This window comes from Mixophyes fleayi, chromosome 4, assembly GCF_038048845.1.
Source record: "Mixophyes fleayi isolate aMixFle1 chromosome 4, aMixFle1.hap1, whole genome shotgun sequence".
NCBI lineage: Eukaryota > Metazoa > Chordata > Amphibia > Anura > Limnodynastidae > Mixophyes > Mixophyes fleayi.
This window is the reverse complement of record NC_134405.1, coordinates 212,273,828-212,288,784: the sequence shown is the minus strand read 5'-3', so window position 1 is coordinate 212,288,784 and position 14,957 is coordinate 212,273,828. Positions and strand designations below refer to the sequence as shown.

Below are 14,957 nucleotides of genomic sequence, written 5' to 3'. Positions count from 1 at the left end.
ACTTAGAATAATTCATCTTTCTATTATACAGAACAGGCAACAAGGAACATGCATGTCAGAGTTGCCATCAGCGTTAAATCTAAAATAAAGGAAACAGTTAATCAGTATCTCTCATTTGTGACAGTCAAAGTCATGTTTTTTTTTTCTTACATTGTTATGTATCTGGTTCATCTCAATTTATCTGTGAATGGTTTTTCTTGTTTCTAAAATCTCTTATAATTGTAATGAAACCATTATATGTGATTAAAAATTATATCATATAACTCCTTCCCTTTCCCTTTTTTTCTGTTCCCCTATTTGACAAATTGCAAAACGTAATAAAAATTTCTTCTGTAAAAAGCAAATAAAATTATATTGCATAATATAATATTTTTATGTTATTTATTTATAGAAGACCAAATATATTCAAAATGCTGTATAACATGGTACAAAGATCAACATATGCGGTCATCATTGCACCAGTAAGGAGCGCTGGAATAACTTTTAGGCCAGTGGTTCCCAAACTTTTGCAGTTCGCGGCACCCTTAGAGTCTCCAAATTTTTTCAAGGCACCCCTCCAAAATAATTACTGAGCAGTCCTGTTTTAGAAGTAGTTGGGTCAAAAAATTGTAATAAGTATTTAGGTCAGGACAGAAATACTTATTTAGTTGTATGCAAAGATGCCCCCTCTGCATCCAGACACACTGCCCTCTCTCACACTGCCCCCTCTGCCCTCTGTCACGCTGTCCCCTCTCCTCTGCCCTCTCTCACAATGTCCCCTCCTCTGCCTTCTCACACGCTGTCCCCTCATCTGCCCTCTCACACTGTGTCCCCCTCCACTGCCCCTCTCACGCTGTGTCCCCCTCCTCTGCCCCACTGTGCCCCTCATCTGCCCCACTCCTCTGCTCTCTGTCCCCCTTATCTGCCCCGCTGTCCCCATCCTCTGCTCTCTGTCCCCCTCCTCTGCTCTCTGTCACCAACCTCTGTCCTGCTGTCACCATCCTCTGCTCTCCTCCTCTGCCCGGTTGTCACCATCCTCTGTTCTCCTTCCTGTCCCGCTGTCACCAACCTCTGTCACCAACCTCTGTCCCGCTGTCACCATCCTCTGCCCCGCTGTCACCATCCTGTCACCAACCTCTGTCCCGCTGTCACCATCCTCTGCTCTCCTCCTCTGTCCCACTGTCACCATCCTCTGCCCCACTGTCACCATCCTCTGTCACCATCCTCTGTCCCGCTGTCCCCCTCCTCTGTCCCGCTGTTACCATCCTCTGTCACCAACCTCTGTATCGCTGTCACCATCCTCTGCTCTCCTCCTCTGTCCCGCTGTCCCCATCCTCTGTCACCAACCTCTGTCCCGCTGTCACCATCCTCTGCTCTCCTCCTCTGTCCCGCTGTCACCATCCTCTGTCCCCCTTCTCTGTCCCGCTGTCACCATCCTCTGCTCTCATCCTCTGTCCCGCTGTCACCATCCTCTGTCCCCCTCCTCTGTCCTGCTGTCACCATCCTGTCACCAACCTCTGTCCCGCTGTCACCATCCTCTGCTCTCCCCGCTTGTGTCCCGCTGTCACCATCCTGTCACCAACCTCTGTCCCGCTGTCACCATCCTCTGCTCTCCTTCTCTGTCCCGCTGTCACCAACCTCTGTCCCGCTGTCACCATCCTCTGCTCTCCTCCTCTGTCCCGCTGTCACCATCCTTTCACCAACCTCTGTCCCGCTGTCACCATCCTCTGCTCTCCTCCTCTGTCCCGCTGTCACCATCCTCTGTCCCCATCCTCTGTCCCACTGTCACCATCCTCTGTCACCAACCTCTGTCCCGCTGTCACCATCCTGTCACCAACCTCTGTCCCGCTGTCACCATCCTCTGCTCTCCTCTGTCCCGCTGTCACCATCCTGTCACCAACCTCTGTCCCGCTGTCACCATCCTCTGCTCTCCTCTGTCCCGCTGTCCCCATCCTCTGTCCCCCTCCTCTGTCCCGCTGTCACCATCCTGTCACCAACCTCTGTCCCGCTGTCACCATCCTCTGCTCTCCTCCTCTGTCCCGCTGTCACCATCCTCTGCTCTCCTCTGTCCCGCTGTCACCAACCTCTGTCCCGCTGTCACCATCCTCTGCTCTCCTCTGTCCCGCTGTCACCATCCTCTGCTCTCCTCCTCTGTCCCGCTGTCACCATCCTGTCACCAACCTCTGTCCCGCTGTCACCATCCTCTGCTCTCCTCTGTCCCGCTGTCACCATCCTGTCACCAACCTCTGTCCCGCTGTCACCATCCTCTGCTCTCCTCCTCTGTCCCGTTGTCACCATCCTCTGTCCCGCTGTCACCATCCTCTGTCCCCATCCTCTGTCCCACTGTCACCATCCTCTGTCACCAACCTCTGTCCCGCTGTCACCATCCTGTCACCAACCTCTGTCCCGCTGTCACCATCCTCTGCTCTCCTCTGTCCCGCTGTCACCATCCTGTCACCAACCTCTGTCCCGCTGTCACCATCCTCTGCTCTCCTCTGTCCCGCTGTCCCCATCCTCTGTCCCCCTCCTCTGTCCCGCTGTCACCATCCTGTCACCAACCTCTGTCCCGCTGTCACCATCCTCTGCTCTCCTCCTCTGTCCCGCTGTCACCATCCTCTGCTCTCCTCTGTCCCGCTGTCACCAACCTCTGTCCCGCTGTCACCATCCTCTGCTCTCCTCTGTCCCGCTGTCACCATCCTCTGCTCTCCTCCTCTGTCCCGCTGTCACCATCCTGTCACCAACCTCTGTCCCGCTGTCACCATCCTCTGCTCTCCTCTGTCCCGCTGTCACCATCCTGTCACCAACCTCTGTCCCGCTGTCACCATCCTCTGCTCTCCTCCTCTGTCCCGTTGTCACCATCCTCTGTCCCGCTGTCACCATCCTCTGTCCCCCTCCTCTGTTCTGCTGTCACCATCCTCTGTCCCCCACCTCTGCCACGATCCCTCTCACTCTGCCCCGCGCCAGGCGCCAGCCATAAAAAACAAACAAACACAGAAACTTACCAATCCGTCAGGCGCCGGGACCCAGCAGCCTCCTCTCTCCTGCAGCTTGTTACTGACGTCGATATTCAGTGACAGCTGTTTAATTGTACTGTACAAATAAGATTATGGGGTAAATCAAGCTGAGAGTTTTCCGGCTAGTTTGAAAAGCAGAGATGTTACCTATAGCAACCAATCAGATTCTAGTTATTACCACAAAATGATAACTATGATATATGTTGTAAGTTGTATAATACTCAAGGGACGGTTGGCAAATGTTAGCCTGGGAGGCAAGACTCGAGTCAGCAGCCTTTTAGGAACATTTTAAAGCAAAAAAATGCAGGTGGCTCAGTGACCAGCCCAAGGTAGCCCACTATGTGACCAGACCGGGGGGGGCAGATGCCACCCTGCCCCCCAGCCCAGCCTGCCCTTGATAATACTGTGCTCTATATGATGAAAGCAATGAAGTTTACCTGACTTTGCTCTTATTGGCTATTTCTGCCTAGGTATCAAAGCAGTTGTATGTACTGCAGTAGTACTGTGTCATATACCTAGATTCCAGACAACAAATGAGAGAGGATGCCAATTTTGTAAGAATAAAAATCATATTTTAACGAATCATCAATGACAATAGTGTAAAACAGTTTTTTAGGGGTATATTTACTAAGCTGCGGGTTTGAAAAAGTGGAGATGTTGCCTATAGCAATCAATCAGATTCTAGTTATCATTTATTTAGTACATTCTACAAAATGACAGCTAGAATCTGATTGGTTGCTATAGGCAACATCTCCACTTTTTTAAACCCGCAGAATATACCCCTTAGACTTATGGCAGCATACAATGGTCAGAAAATGAAACTAACAGCATGATTTCTTGGATAGACAGAAGAAAGTACTGCCTACCTGTGTCCCCCAAGCCTACACCTCTTCTTAGATCCTTAGTACTCATACCTGGCGAAGTAAGAGGACTAAGGGAATGTTTCATTCATGTGCCAGGGATTTTAGGTTAAGTCTTATGTTGCTTCTCAATGTACAGGACATGCCATATAGAATGTTTGTGGATGCACAAACAGCTACATTGTAACCATGCATTAAAATGCAGCCAGTTTCTGCAAGCACTCATATCTGTAAGGCACATCTCAATCTTCAACTGCATATTTTTTTCAATCAAATAACACAGTTGCACATTGCCATTTTATTTTTGTGTTATATCTAGTGTAATGTGTACACTTAGCTAACTATACCTATAGGTTTGCCATTCTGCCCATTGTCCAGTCAAATGTTCTGTGTGTTAGCAATGCCAAAGTCACCACATGCAATACCAACACAGATGCAGTTCTGTGACAGTTCTGTGACTCCTTCTGGGTTCCATTTAATAACCTAAAATTGCTTTTTCTGGCTGTAGCAATTAGCCTAGTATACACACACGTATCTGTGAAGATTACTCTGAAATATAATCTTTTTAACTAATGTTTTTCAGTTCTTTTATGAGATCATTAATTGACCATATGGATTTCAAGGCATTGGAGCTGAAAATGTGTAAAGCCAAGGTAGGAATTTTTGAACCAATCTGTAATGATGTGTTGTAATCAATGATATAGCAAATTTAAAAATCACATTACCAGGGATCAATATGTTCTAAAACTGCAACACAACTTTCACATGAAGTTTGATCAGTTCATAAAACTATGACACTTCATTTCACTTGCACTATAAGAGTTATGGAAATATTTTCCCAGTAACCCTATTACTACAAATGAATAATTAATGATGATCGTAGAAAAATTAGTATTCAAGTTAGATTGCCAGTGCTCTTAGAATGGGACATATGAGATCCCTTTTTCCCAAGCATTGACACCTGTGTCATGTGAATCATTTTAATGATAGCTTTTTACTTAAAGACGTTGTAATACATATCGTAGCTTAGTACAGTAATGGAATCTTTTGCATTCATAGGTCAACCAGGGAGATCCAAGAGTCTTTCTCTATTATTTGCAATCAATGTTAGTACTGGTACATGTGTAATTGGATGTAAAAATGTTTCAAGCTATATGAAGCTGATTATGACAAATATAATTGACATAAAAAAAATAATTGCATAAAAAATTCATTGAACAGAGGGTCACATATCCAAAAGTACAATAACTGGTTTGCCTAAAGTTTTAGACAGCCTGGATATATTCTGTACCCACAGCAACATTGAAGCACCAATCCATTGTTTTAGAGTAACTAAAGACTTGAAAATATGCTCTCAACAATACCAGTTCAGAATCAAAGGGCTAAATAAGTAACAGTAACAGCTATAGCTGATGTTTTGCATCTCTACGGATTGTAAGACCCTGCCATGAGGCCAATGAAGACAACGTGCATTGCTGTCTAATATTATGCATGCTGTTCACTAGCATATGTTTTTTGTCCTGGATTCATGCTGCATGTCACAAAGAGAAGGATGCTTGGCAGCCTTTAAACAGCTTTTTTGTGTGCGTATGTGTACTTTGTTGGGGGAAGGGACTGAGGATGGGAAAAGAAGACAAAGAAAGCATTTAAACTGATTTCCTTGGGGAGTTTTTGAAAGGCAAATTTAATTGTTTAAATTAAATTTGAGGCCCTGCCTAAAATCTTTATCTAGTTGTATCTATCAGCCATGTTATTTTTTTTTATATTTTGCACAACTTTTCTGATTTTATTGTTGTCAGAAATTTGAGGTTTATTTAGACTTTTCAGCCATTCTTCGATTAGCTATTTACTTTTACAGAAGTTTCCTTTTATATAAATAAAAAGAGCTAATATTTCTAGATTTAAATATTGTTCAACATATTGAATATACTCAGACTTCTAAAACACAATGTTAAAGGGGAAGACGTTAGTTGCCATTTAAATAAATCTACAACTTACACCAACTACAGAGCTTTTCCTACTATGTCGTTTTTTTTTACATCTACTATGAAAACAACTTGATGAAATCACTAATCTGAAAACATGTAGTCTTATAAATAGACAAAGATGGGCCTTTTTTATGCCAATAGTTAACTCTGCCAAGTCAATAGTTATATAGTTATATAGTGCTCCAAAACTTGCCACTTATGTGACTAACTAGACTTTAGACATGATTTGGAACTAACAGATCAGTAACCAATTTGGCCACAGACGTGTTAGTTAAGGTCATATTAGACAGATCCTGTCATTCTGGTGTTGGACAGAATGACTGGATTTTAAGTGGCTCAATAAAGTTTGGTTAACTCACATGCAAGACAATGTGCTGATATGCACATTAATAGTCTCAGAACTGTCTGATATAATTGTATATGGATTGGATAGGGTACATCAAAAATGCTGGTTAGTTGGTGAGCACAGTTCTGATGGTTTTGTGCCTACACAATTGATTGACAATAAATTATTATTAAATTATCAAATTGGCTGACAAGATCACCCGACGGTGTTTCTTTAAGAGTACAAGTGCAGTCATTGGTATTTCCTCTCAAAGTAGCGCTAAAGGAAGAATAGTTACTTGCCACAAAGAGCACCTGTCACCTACACACATTGGAGACAGCAGTTTTGTGGATTACATTTATTTTTATGAGAATGCAGCCAATAATGAATCGTCCACGTTCAAGAGGTGCTCATTTCTAGTGAATTGATACACTGTATGCACGTGAATATTAACATCTTTATTGTTTATTTGCAAAGAACCATAAAACTATGCAGCACCAGGCAGTCAGAGTTACAAATTGTACAAGTACAAATCAAACATAAAAACAGAGTGTAGAGATGACCTTGTGAGAGCTTCTAGTCTTGATGGGGAGTACAAAGCTGAAACAATAGAAGCTAGTGGGCATGGGCCTGGAGCTAGTAGAGCATGCAAAACGAATAGTATCAGGTGTAGGTAGGATGGACTACGGTGAAGAGCAGTGTTTGAGAGATTGCTACAAGTATTGAAGGTTGAAGGAAAATCAGACAGGGTATGGAGTTCAATAAGTGGGGAGCAGCACAGGAGAAGTCTCCGAGATGGGAGTAAGACATAGTTGCCAGAAATGAGGGTGGCATTGGTCAGAGGCAGTTCGAAGGTGAACTAGGAGAAAACTGCTGTAAAGGTCAAAGAAGTGAAGGGCAAAAGAGTGTGCTTGACTGTATCAAAAGTGCAAGAGAGTTCAAGGTGGATAAGTATGGTGAAGTGTCTCTTTGACTTAGCCATTGGTAGATTGTCTTGGTGGAGTATAGAGTGTGGAACCCTGCTTGCAGAGGGTCGAGAAGAGCGTGAGCAGAGAACGTGAGTAAGGCAGCTGCACAAAAGCTGTTCAAGTAGTTTGGAAGCAAATGGGAGGAGAGAAATGGGGAGGTACTTGGAGACAGAGGTAGGGTCAAGAAATTGTTTTTTGAGAATTGTAGCTGATGAATGCATGTTGTAAGTTAAAAAGAAAGTGTCAGTGAAAAAGGATAGGTTTAAGAGGTGAGCAAGGTGCAGGCAAGTATTGGGGGGGGGGGGGTGCAAGAGCTTTAGAGGAACAAAATCAACGGGACAGGTTGAGGCAGAAGATGAACAGAAAAGTGGGAAAACCTTGTTTAGTTAACAAAAATGCTATTTTCTGTGTGTTGGTGATACGTGTGATTTGCGTTTCTTTTCTATCACTATAACTAGATTACTAAGAAAAAATTTTGTTGATGCAAAACTTCATAACATAAAAGTAAAACAGAAAAGTGTCAATAAGCACTGCATACTAGGACATCACAGGGTATAGCAGTTCATGTAAATAATCTACATTAGTCTTACCAGATTTTTAGCGGCTTTCACTAGATTATATGCACATATTGATTAATGTTTTCTCTTGAAGTGGTTGGGGATACTATGAAACTAGCAGAGAATTAAGATCTTCCGCTAATAGCAGACATGGGATAAGTACTTGCTCACTCCCCTGCAAAGTTTTCCAAATAACCTAACCTAGCCAACTTAAATAAACAATGTTTTAGTGCCCCCATTAATGACATATAATAATACAAATGGCAACACAATGTGTGTGTGTGTGTGTACAAAGTGAAAGACATACATCCAACATATGGAACATTTTGTAGACTTGTACATGATACAAGTGATCATGCAGACTAGTACATGCTGTATCTCCAGACATCGCAAGGGAAGATGACTCCATTCACATGTTTCAGTCTACAACCACAGCCACCCAAACCATTTGCTTATAAATGTGCTATTTGAATACAAGAGATACTTTTATATAAGTTTACTGCTTGCATTGTACTTTATTTGTGATTTCCTACATTTTAATTGTTTTGATTTTCAATAAATGTCCGTATATTATGTAACAGCACTCGTCACATGACTACTTCAATTATACTCTGTCCCAAATGTATGTACTCCTTGGGCCTGATTCATTAAGGCATGCAAAACCAATGTATTGTGCGCTTTTTTTAAAACTGGACATAAATCGGGCATACGCATGTCTGTGTTCAACAAGGAGGGGATGTAAAGGTACATTCTGCTCTAAAAGACAATAAATATACTGCAGGATGTGTCCAAAGCATATGTGGACTATAAAATTCCAAAAGAACACACAGAAAAATAATCAATTAATTTCACCTGTTAATAATATAGTCATTAATGACAAAACACTAAAAAAATTTAAAAAGTTGCTTTTTTTTCTTGTTTTTTTCCCCCATTAAATACATTTATTAAGATTTTATTAATGTCTACTGTACATAAAATGCATTTTTACAGTTGCTCCTGATTGCAAACACATGTTATAGCAGGCATATGTGACCATCATCACTAGTAATCGGCACTTACACCTGACCTGTAGCTGGTGCAAGTGATACGACTGAAAAACACGTACCTTTGAGAGGCCCAAAGCTTGAATTAGACGTTGCTGTGTGTACTTGAGTTTGGCCCTCCCTTACTGTACATTGACTACGTGCATATGCACAGTCCCCTCCCTATTCTGCTCATGAAACCATAGGCTGTATTATGGGTCCTTTGCCCTCAAAGATCAATTGGACATTGCTGCTTTCTCTGGCGTATGGTTTGTTCCTGGGCATGCGCAGATCGATTTTCTGCACAATACGGCATGTATCGACATTTACGTGCCTTAATGAATCAGGCTCTTTGTGTTCAACAAAGTATTTGTCATGTGACTTGGTCTAACAGGGACAAGCAGGCTTAAAAATAGATAGACTTTAACTTTTCTCTCAGGCAGTAATAATATATCTAAGAGATTTGGGACATACAAAAACAATTGCCTTTTTTTTTAACTGACCCAGTCTATCATGAGTACATATGTAGTGCACCTTAAACCGAAAACATGAAACTGGGAAGTGAACTTGATGAACATGATGCTAACAGGTGCTAAGTCTTGCAAATGATCATTACCATTTTAACAAGACTGTAATAGCCACACTGATAACTCAATGGGGTGTGTGTATTACAATTTACTACATCAATGTACTACAATTTTCACCCATTGTTTTCTTCTTTTATGCTGCTGAATTGCAATAATTACAGCCCATCGATTCACATTTCCTTGAATTGTAGACTTAATTAGCTGTCCAAGCACGGGAAAAGAATGTTAGCAACAAAGTAACTTTTTGTAACTACTATTATTGATCTGGTGCGCCTTATATTAACCAAGTCTGTTTAATGTATTTCACCAATACAACTGGCAGAACTTTATCACAAATGTATATAAAGTATATCTCTGCCATTGGTTTTATACGGATAGATAAGTGTTTTTTTTCAAATTCAAGTTTAGTCACAACTTTAATCACAGGTTGTTTAATATTAAGAATTTGTCTAAAAAGATAATGTAGTGGTTATGTCCACTTAATAAGAAGTGTTCAAGAGCCTACACTGTTCAACACTATTCTATTTCATCAATTCAACATCTGTGACCAGGTATTTTTATGCATTTTATAAGTAGAGGCAACATGTATGAGCATGTAGGTCAGTGATGGCTACCCTGTGACACTCCAGGTGTTGTGGAACTACAAGCCCCAGCATGCTTTGCCAGTAGATAACTAGCTGATAGCTGGCAGAGCATGCTGGGACTTGTAGTTTCACAACACCTGGAGTGTCACAGGTTAGCCATCACTGATGTAGGTGGTTCCCTGGCTGTAGCTAACAATATGAACCCTTATTTCATTATTCATTAGTTGTTCCATAATGTTTATTCTTGCAAATGTAAGTGCCTTCCTTCCTTCAACTGTTTGTCATATGTTCTTGTTGACAAGGGAAATCATCTCCTTCAGCCAGGCTAGATAAACAACTTCCACAAATGGTGGAAAGGTGGTAGATGCTAACATTTGCACAAGCTCACTTTAAGCTATAAGTAATTGAGTTAAAACCAAGTTGGGGGACGGTAGATATATCCTTTAATACTTTCCGTAACTTATTGTTTAAATATATAAGCACATCATTCTTCTAAATCACATTTCCTCCTCATTCTTTGCTGAATCTACAAAAATATCTGAAAAATACCATCCGATCAGGTTTATGTGTTGTATAATTTAATAGTCCAGGTAGTTTGTGACAAATGAAAATATTTTTAGCTTTGGAGAAATACCTCTCCATTAATATTCTTTATAACCTCCAATAGACACCACAAAGCTCATTAAAGCGAGTTTGCATTTGTTACACAAAATAGGACACAGCAGTAGTCCTGACTCATGATTGTTCTGCTGCTGCTAGGGAGTTAGTTAATTTATGCTTTATATTCAAATTGGATTTACTACTTCTGTCAAGACTTCTGTCAAGACATAACTATGGGATACAGTGTGTTGGGTTTTATTTGTGAACCAAGACTTTTTGGTGATGTCTACAAAAGAGGATAAATAGGAATTTCAGTTGGGTATTGGCCATAAGTCTTTGCTGGAATATGAAATACATAGGACCTTGTTTATGAAGCACTAGATGTGCACAGTAAAAAAGCCCCTCTTCACACCTTTATATCATTTTAGTGGTCTTATTCTAAAAAATTAAATCTTGCTTTGTCACTGATCCAGAAAACTAGTTGCATCCGACTCCATGGGGTAGATTCAGTTCAGTACCAGGTGGCGCTGAACATTGCCTCCAGGTTCAGATGAGCATATTGCTGCCTATTACTGTATAGAATCTCCACTTAATTTTCTGCGCACCTCTATGGGACACGGGGGAAAATGAGTAGAATTTGAGTCAAAACATTGAAGCAGTGTGTTTCTGTGGACTGTTTGTGAGACACATTGAGGCACCTTACGCTGAATTGATATTTTGCAAGAAACGCTCTGACTCTGCCAAACTTCTGCCTCTCCACAAATGCTGCCAACTTGCACCTCAAATCTATGTGCTGTGGTGGATATGTAGGTACACTTGCGCAAATCATGTTATACTGTGCCACCAAATTGGACTTTACTCTGGATCTCAGTCTGTTGGCACATTGTATATGACCTCCATAGTGTAGTTGGGCACTGTTTAGTAGGCATGTGAGTAGCACAGATAGATGTTGTAGTCATTAATTATATGAAAGATAAATATGATTATTATGATAACCCTAATCTAGGACAGTCATTTGTATGCGGATTGTAATGGCTACTTTAGCCTCAGAAGACCTGTGTGCGTGTGTGTGTGTGTGTGTATATATATATATATATATATATATATATATATATATATATATATATACACATGATATATATATATATATATATATATATATATATATATATATATATATATATATATATATATATCTCGACATATACATATAACAGAGGCACTTCTTCAAAGATTGATCCTGAAACTAACTTCCATTATCCGAATAGTATATTGCACTATAGATGCTCAAGTACAAAGAAAAAATTGTATATTATGTTCCATTGGTACTTTTCTCCTCATCGGCGAACCAACAACTTCATTTGAAGTTTCTCCAGAACTGCATGAAGAAATGAGCTGATAAAAGAGCCACGCAACAAATGTTTATAGCCTTATATATGAACAAAAGTTCTTTCTTCAGACTGGACAATGTAACACATGTGAGTTTAAAGCACACTGAGCATTTTCAATTCGGTTGATCTGGTCTTGGTAATTATTCTTCAGACCAACCAGCATATTATCACTCACCAAGGTTAATGCCAGAAGATTACCCATCATTTTTAAACTGAATGTGAAAGTGGTACAAACAGGTGCAAACACAAAAAGAAAATGAGGGGTAAAAAGTAGAAGAAAGAATGAAAGCAAAGGACTATTAGTTTTAACCACAGTAAAATTAAAGGCTTCTTTAAATGAGAAGCATTCTTATATTACCAACTGAACATGTACAATTAGAGTAAAGCTTTATTAGGGTAGACACGGACATTTGCACACACATCAAATCAACCCCTTTCATATAGCTTTGAGTGGTCCTTTCATGACAGTTGGAAGAAGCAATGTACACATTTTACAACATAATAAAGTTTCCAAAATGTACTTTTAAGCACAGTTCTTCAAAGAAATGTTTATTGGAAGAGCAAGTATTATACAATTATTTATAGGGTCATATTTTGGGGGTTTTGCTTGTACAAAAATACAAAAGCACTTCTAGCAAACTATGTGATCATTGTGTTTACCATATAGATTCCTGGAAACAAATATATTATTTGATATAAATCCTCTATGTAAAGTGCTAATATATTAATTTAATGAACTCTATATATGAACATCCTTCACACAGCAGACAATATAATAAATGTACACCGGTAATTTATGTACACTAATTATGCAGTATTAAGGAGCTCCACAAGTGGTAAACTAGCAGCTGGGCTTTTCCACATATTAATGTAAGTTATGTAGTCATTCGGTGATTGCTGGTGCCTTAGCAAGCCCCAGGCATCTTTTAGGCAACCTAGTGACTGATACAGTTTATTGGAACAGACTTCCCATATGTCATACACAAGTGTAGTGTAAATTAATTTGTTTGTTCATATTGTACAAATTTAGATGGCGATTGCAGATTGAGAAAGAATGGGAGCAAGGAAAGGTCAGCAATCATTGCATCAAATGCAGTTGGCATCAATCCTTTAAACCTTAACCTTTCATAATGCTTGAATGGTTAAATTAAATAGTATGAAGCTAACATTATGTAACAAACATTTCCTTGTGGTCCCATCATCTCATGCACTCTACTTCTGTTCACCTTACTTATAATATGTATAGTACATGCGCTGTTGTGTGCATTATAGATGCTTTATTGATGCTCTCAACTGCCTGACGCGGGACACACAGTACATGTAACACATAACAGATAAACATGTCTCAAAGTGACTTCAGTTTACTGACCACATTTATGATATCAAGGCGTTTTTACCCATTATGTCTTTAATTATAATTTGTACACTTAATTTGTTTAATTATAAGAATTTAATATTTCTAGGACACGATATCAACCTTAACATTTGTTATCTAGCTAAAAGGGTTAATCAGCTTCAGTCAACTCGCATCCCTTCTTAATGCATACTTTGATTAAGATGGGACAGTCTTGATTTGAGGGCTCTGTCCCGACATCCCGATCAGTACAGTTTTGTCCCGAATGGGCTGAAATAGTTGGTTGTATGTATATATCCATGTACTGCTGCTCAGAGCAGTGGTGAATAAGTGCCGCCTGCAGGCAGCAATTACATGGTATGTTAAGGGAGGCAGTGGCGCACGCAGGGGGGGTTTCAGAAACCCCCCCCTCCGCTAAAAAGTGCCCTACATATCGGCACTGTAGTATACAGCAGCCGCGGCGCTGTCTAAGAAGCATCTGCCGCTACTACTGAGCTGCCGCGGCAGGTTTCTAGGATTTTTTTTTCGGGGGCGGAGGAAACCCCCCCCTAAAAATCCTCCATGCGCCCCTGGGAGGGGTGGTTAGTATTGGGCTATTTAAATAGCCGCAATGTTGGTTGGTATGTTAATGTAGTGTTGCCCTACTCCAATTTAGTACTAATTTGGGAGCCCTTCTCCAGAACCCTTTTCACTGTTGCTACTTGATCATTGCCAACAGATTGAAGCATTTGGCAACTGAGAAAAGACAGGAGCTGCATCTACCCAGTCTGGTGCCACAGTCACTCCGCACCTCCTGTCCAAGCAGTGTGAATCTCAAGGATGGATTTAATCCTCCACTGCTCTCTATCCCTCCTCGATGTAGTCCGACAGTTACTATCAGCTATGATTGGAAATATAGGGGGCAGCTGTGGCACCAAAGTGTTACATGGTGGTGGTAATGGGGGGGGGGGTGCAGGAAGCTAAAGATGTGAAGTGATAAAGCAGATGAAAAAGTGATGAATTCTATCTATGTTAAATATAATCTCTATTCCTGCTATATATTTACTTTTACAAGCCTGCACAAGTATGCTATAAGTTACAAAATCATTGACATTGATATTCTGTGTTTCAGCAACTCTTTCTATGCAATATTGATGCCGAAAGTAAAAGCATCAGTGTGGAACAGCTCCTGGTTGAGTTAAAGGCTGGTGGGATTAGCAGAGAGCACGAAGAAGCTGCACAGTTGGAATTAAGTCACATTAAGAAACTGGACATCCTCGACTTTCTGACATATTTGCCACTTTTTGTTCTAATCCATAATTCTGTTATCGCTAATCCTCTGGATGACTCTAGAAAAATATGAGTAAAATAAAAATATGTCATTGCATCGTATATTGTATGGCAAGTTTTTGTAATTTACAATGAAATGTATCTAATAAAAAAGTAAATGTGCTTCACAATGTACATATAATTAGACAATGTAAATCAAGAAATAATTAAATTGAATGATAATAGTAAGGGAATCATAAAACTTGGGCAAGCAATAAAGATTTCAGCCTGATTTTAAAGTCTTCCAGTTCAAATGAATTTCAGACAATGCAGGACAAGTAGTTTCAAAGACAGAGAGCATAACAAAACACTGCAGACCACATATTTTTACAATGCATTTGACTAGGGCAGGGGTGGCCAACCATTCAGAACCAAAAAATATCTATAGTTATAGCAAAGAGTCAACTTTACCTTTTATAT

General features: G+C 40.5%; 1 protein-coding gene across 1 annotated transcript in view; it reads left to right on the top strand.

The window, feature by feature from the left end:
* LOC142150791 (uncharacterized) overlaps window positions 1–14,571 on the top strand; it is a 174,731-nt gene extending 160,160 nt beyond the window's left edge. The window contains exons 9-10 of the mRNA XM_075205978.1: window positions 4,437–4,506; window positions 14,341–14,571. Coding sequence (XP_075062079.1) covers window positions 4,437–4,506; window positions 14,341–14,571 — 301 coding nt within the window. The remainder of the gene's footprint in view (window positions 1–4,436; window positions 4,507–14,340) is intronic.
* The last annotated feature ends 386 nt before the right edge of the window (window positions 14,572–14,957 follow it).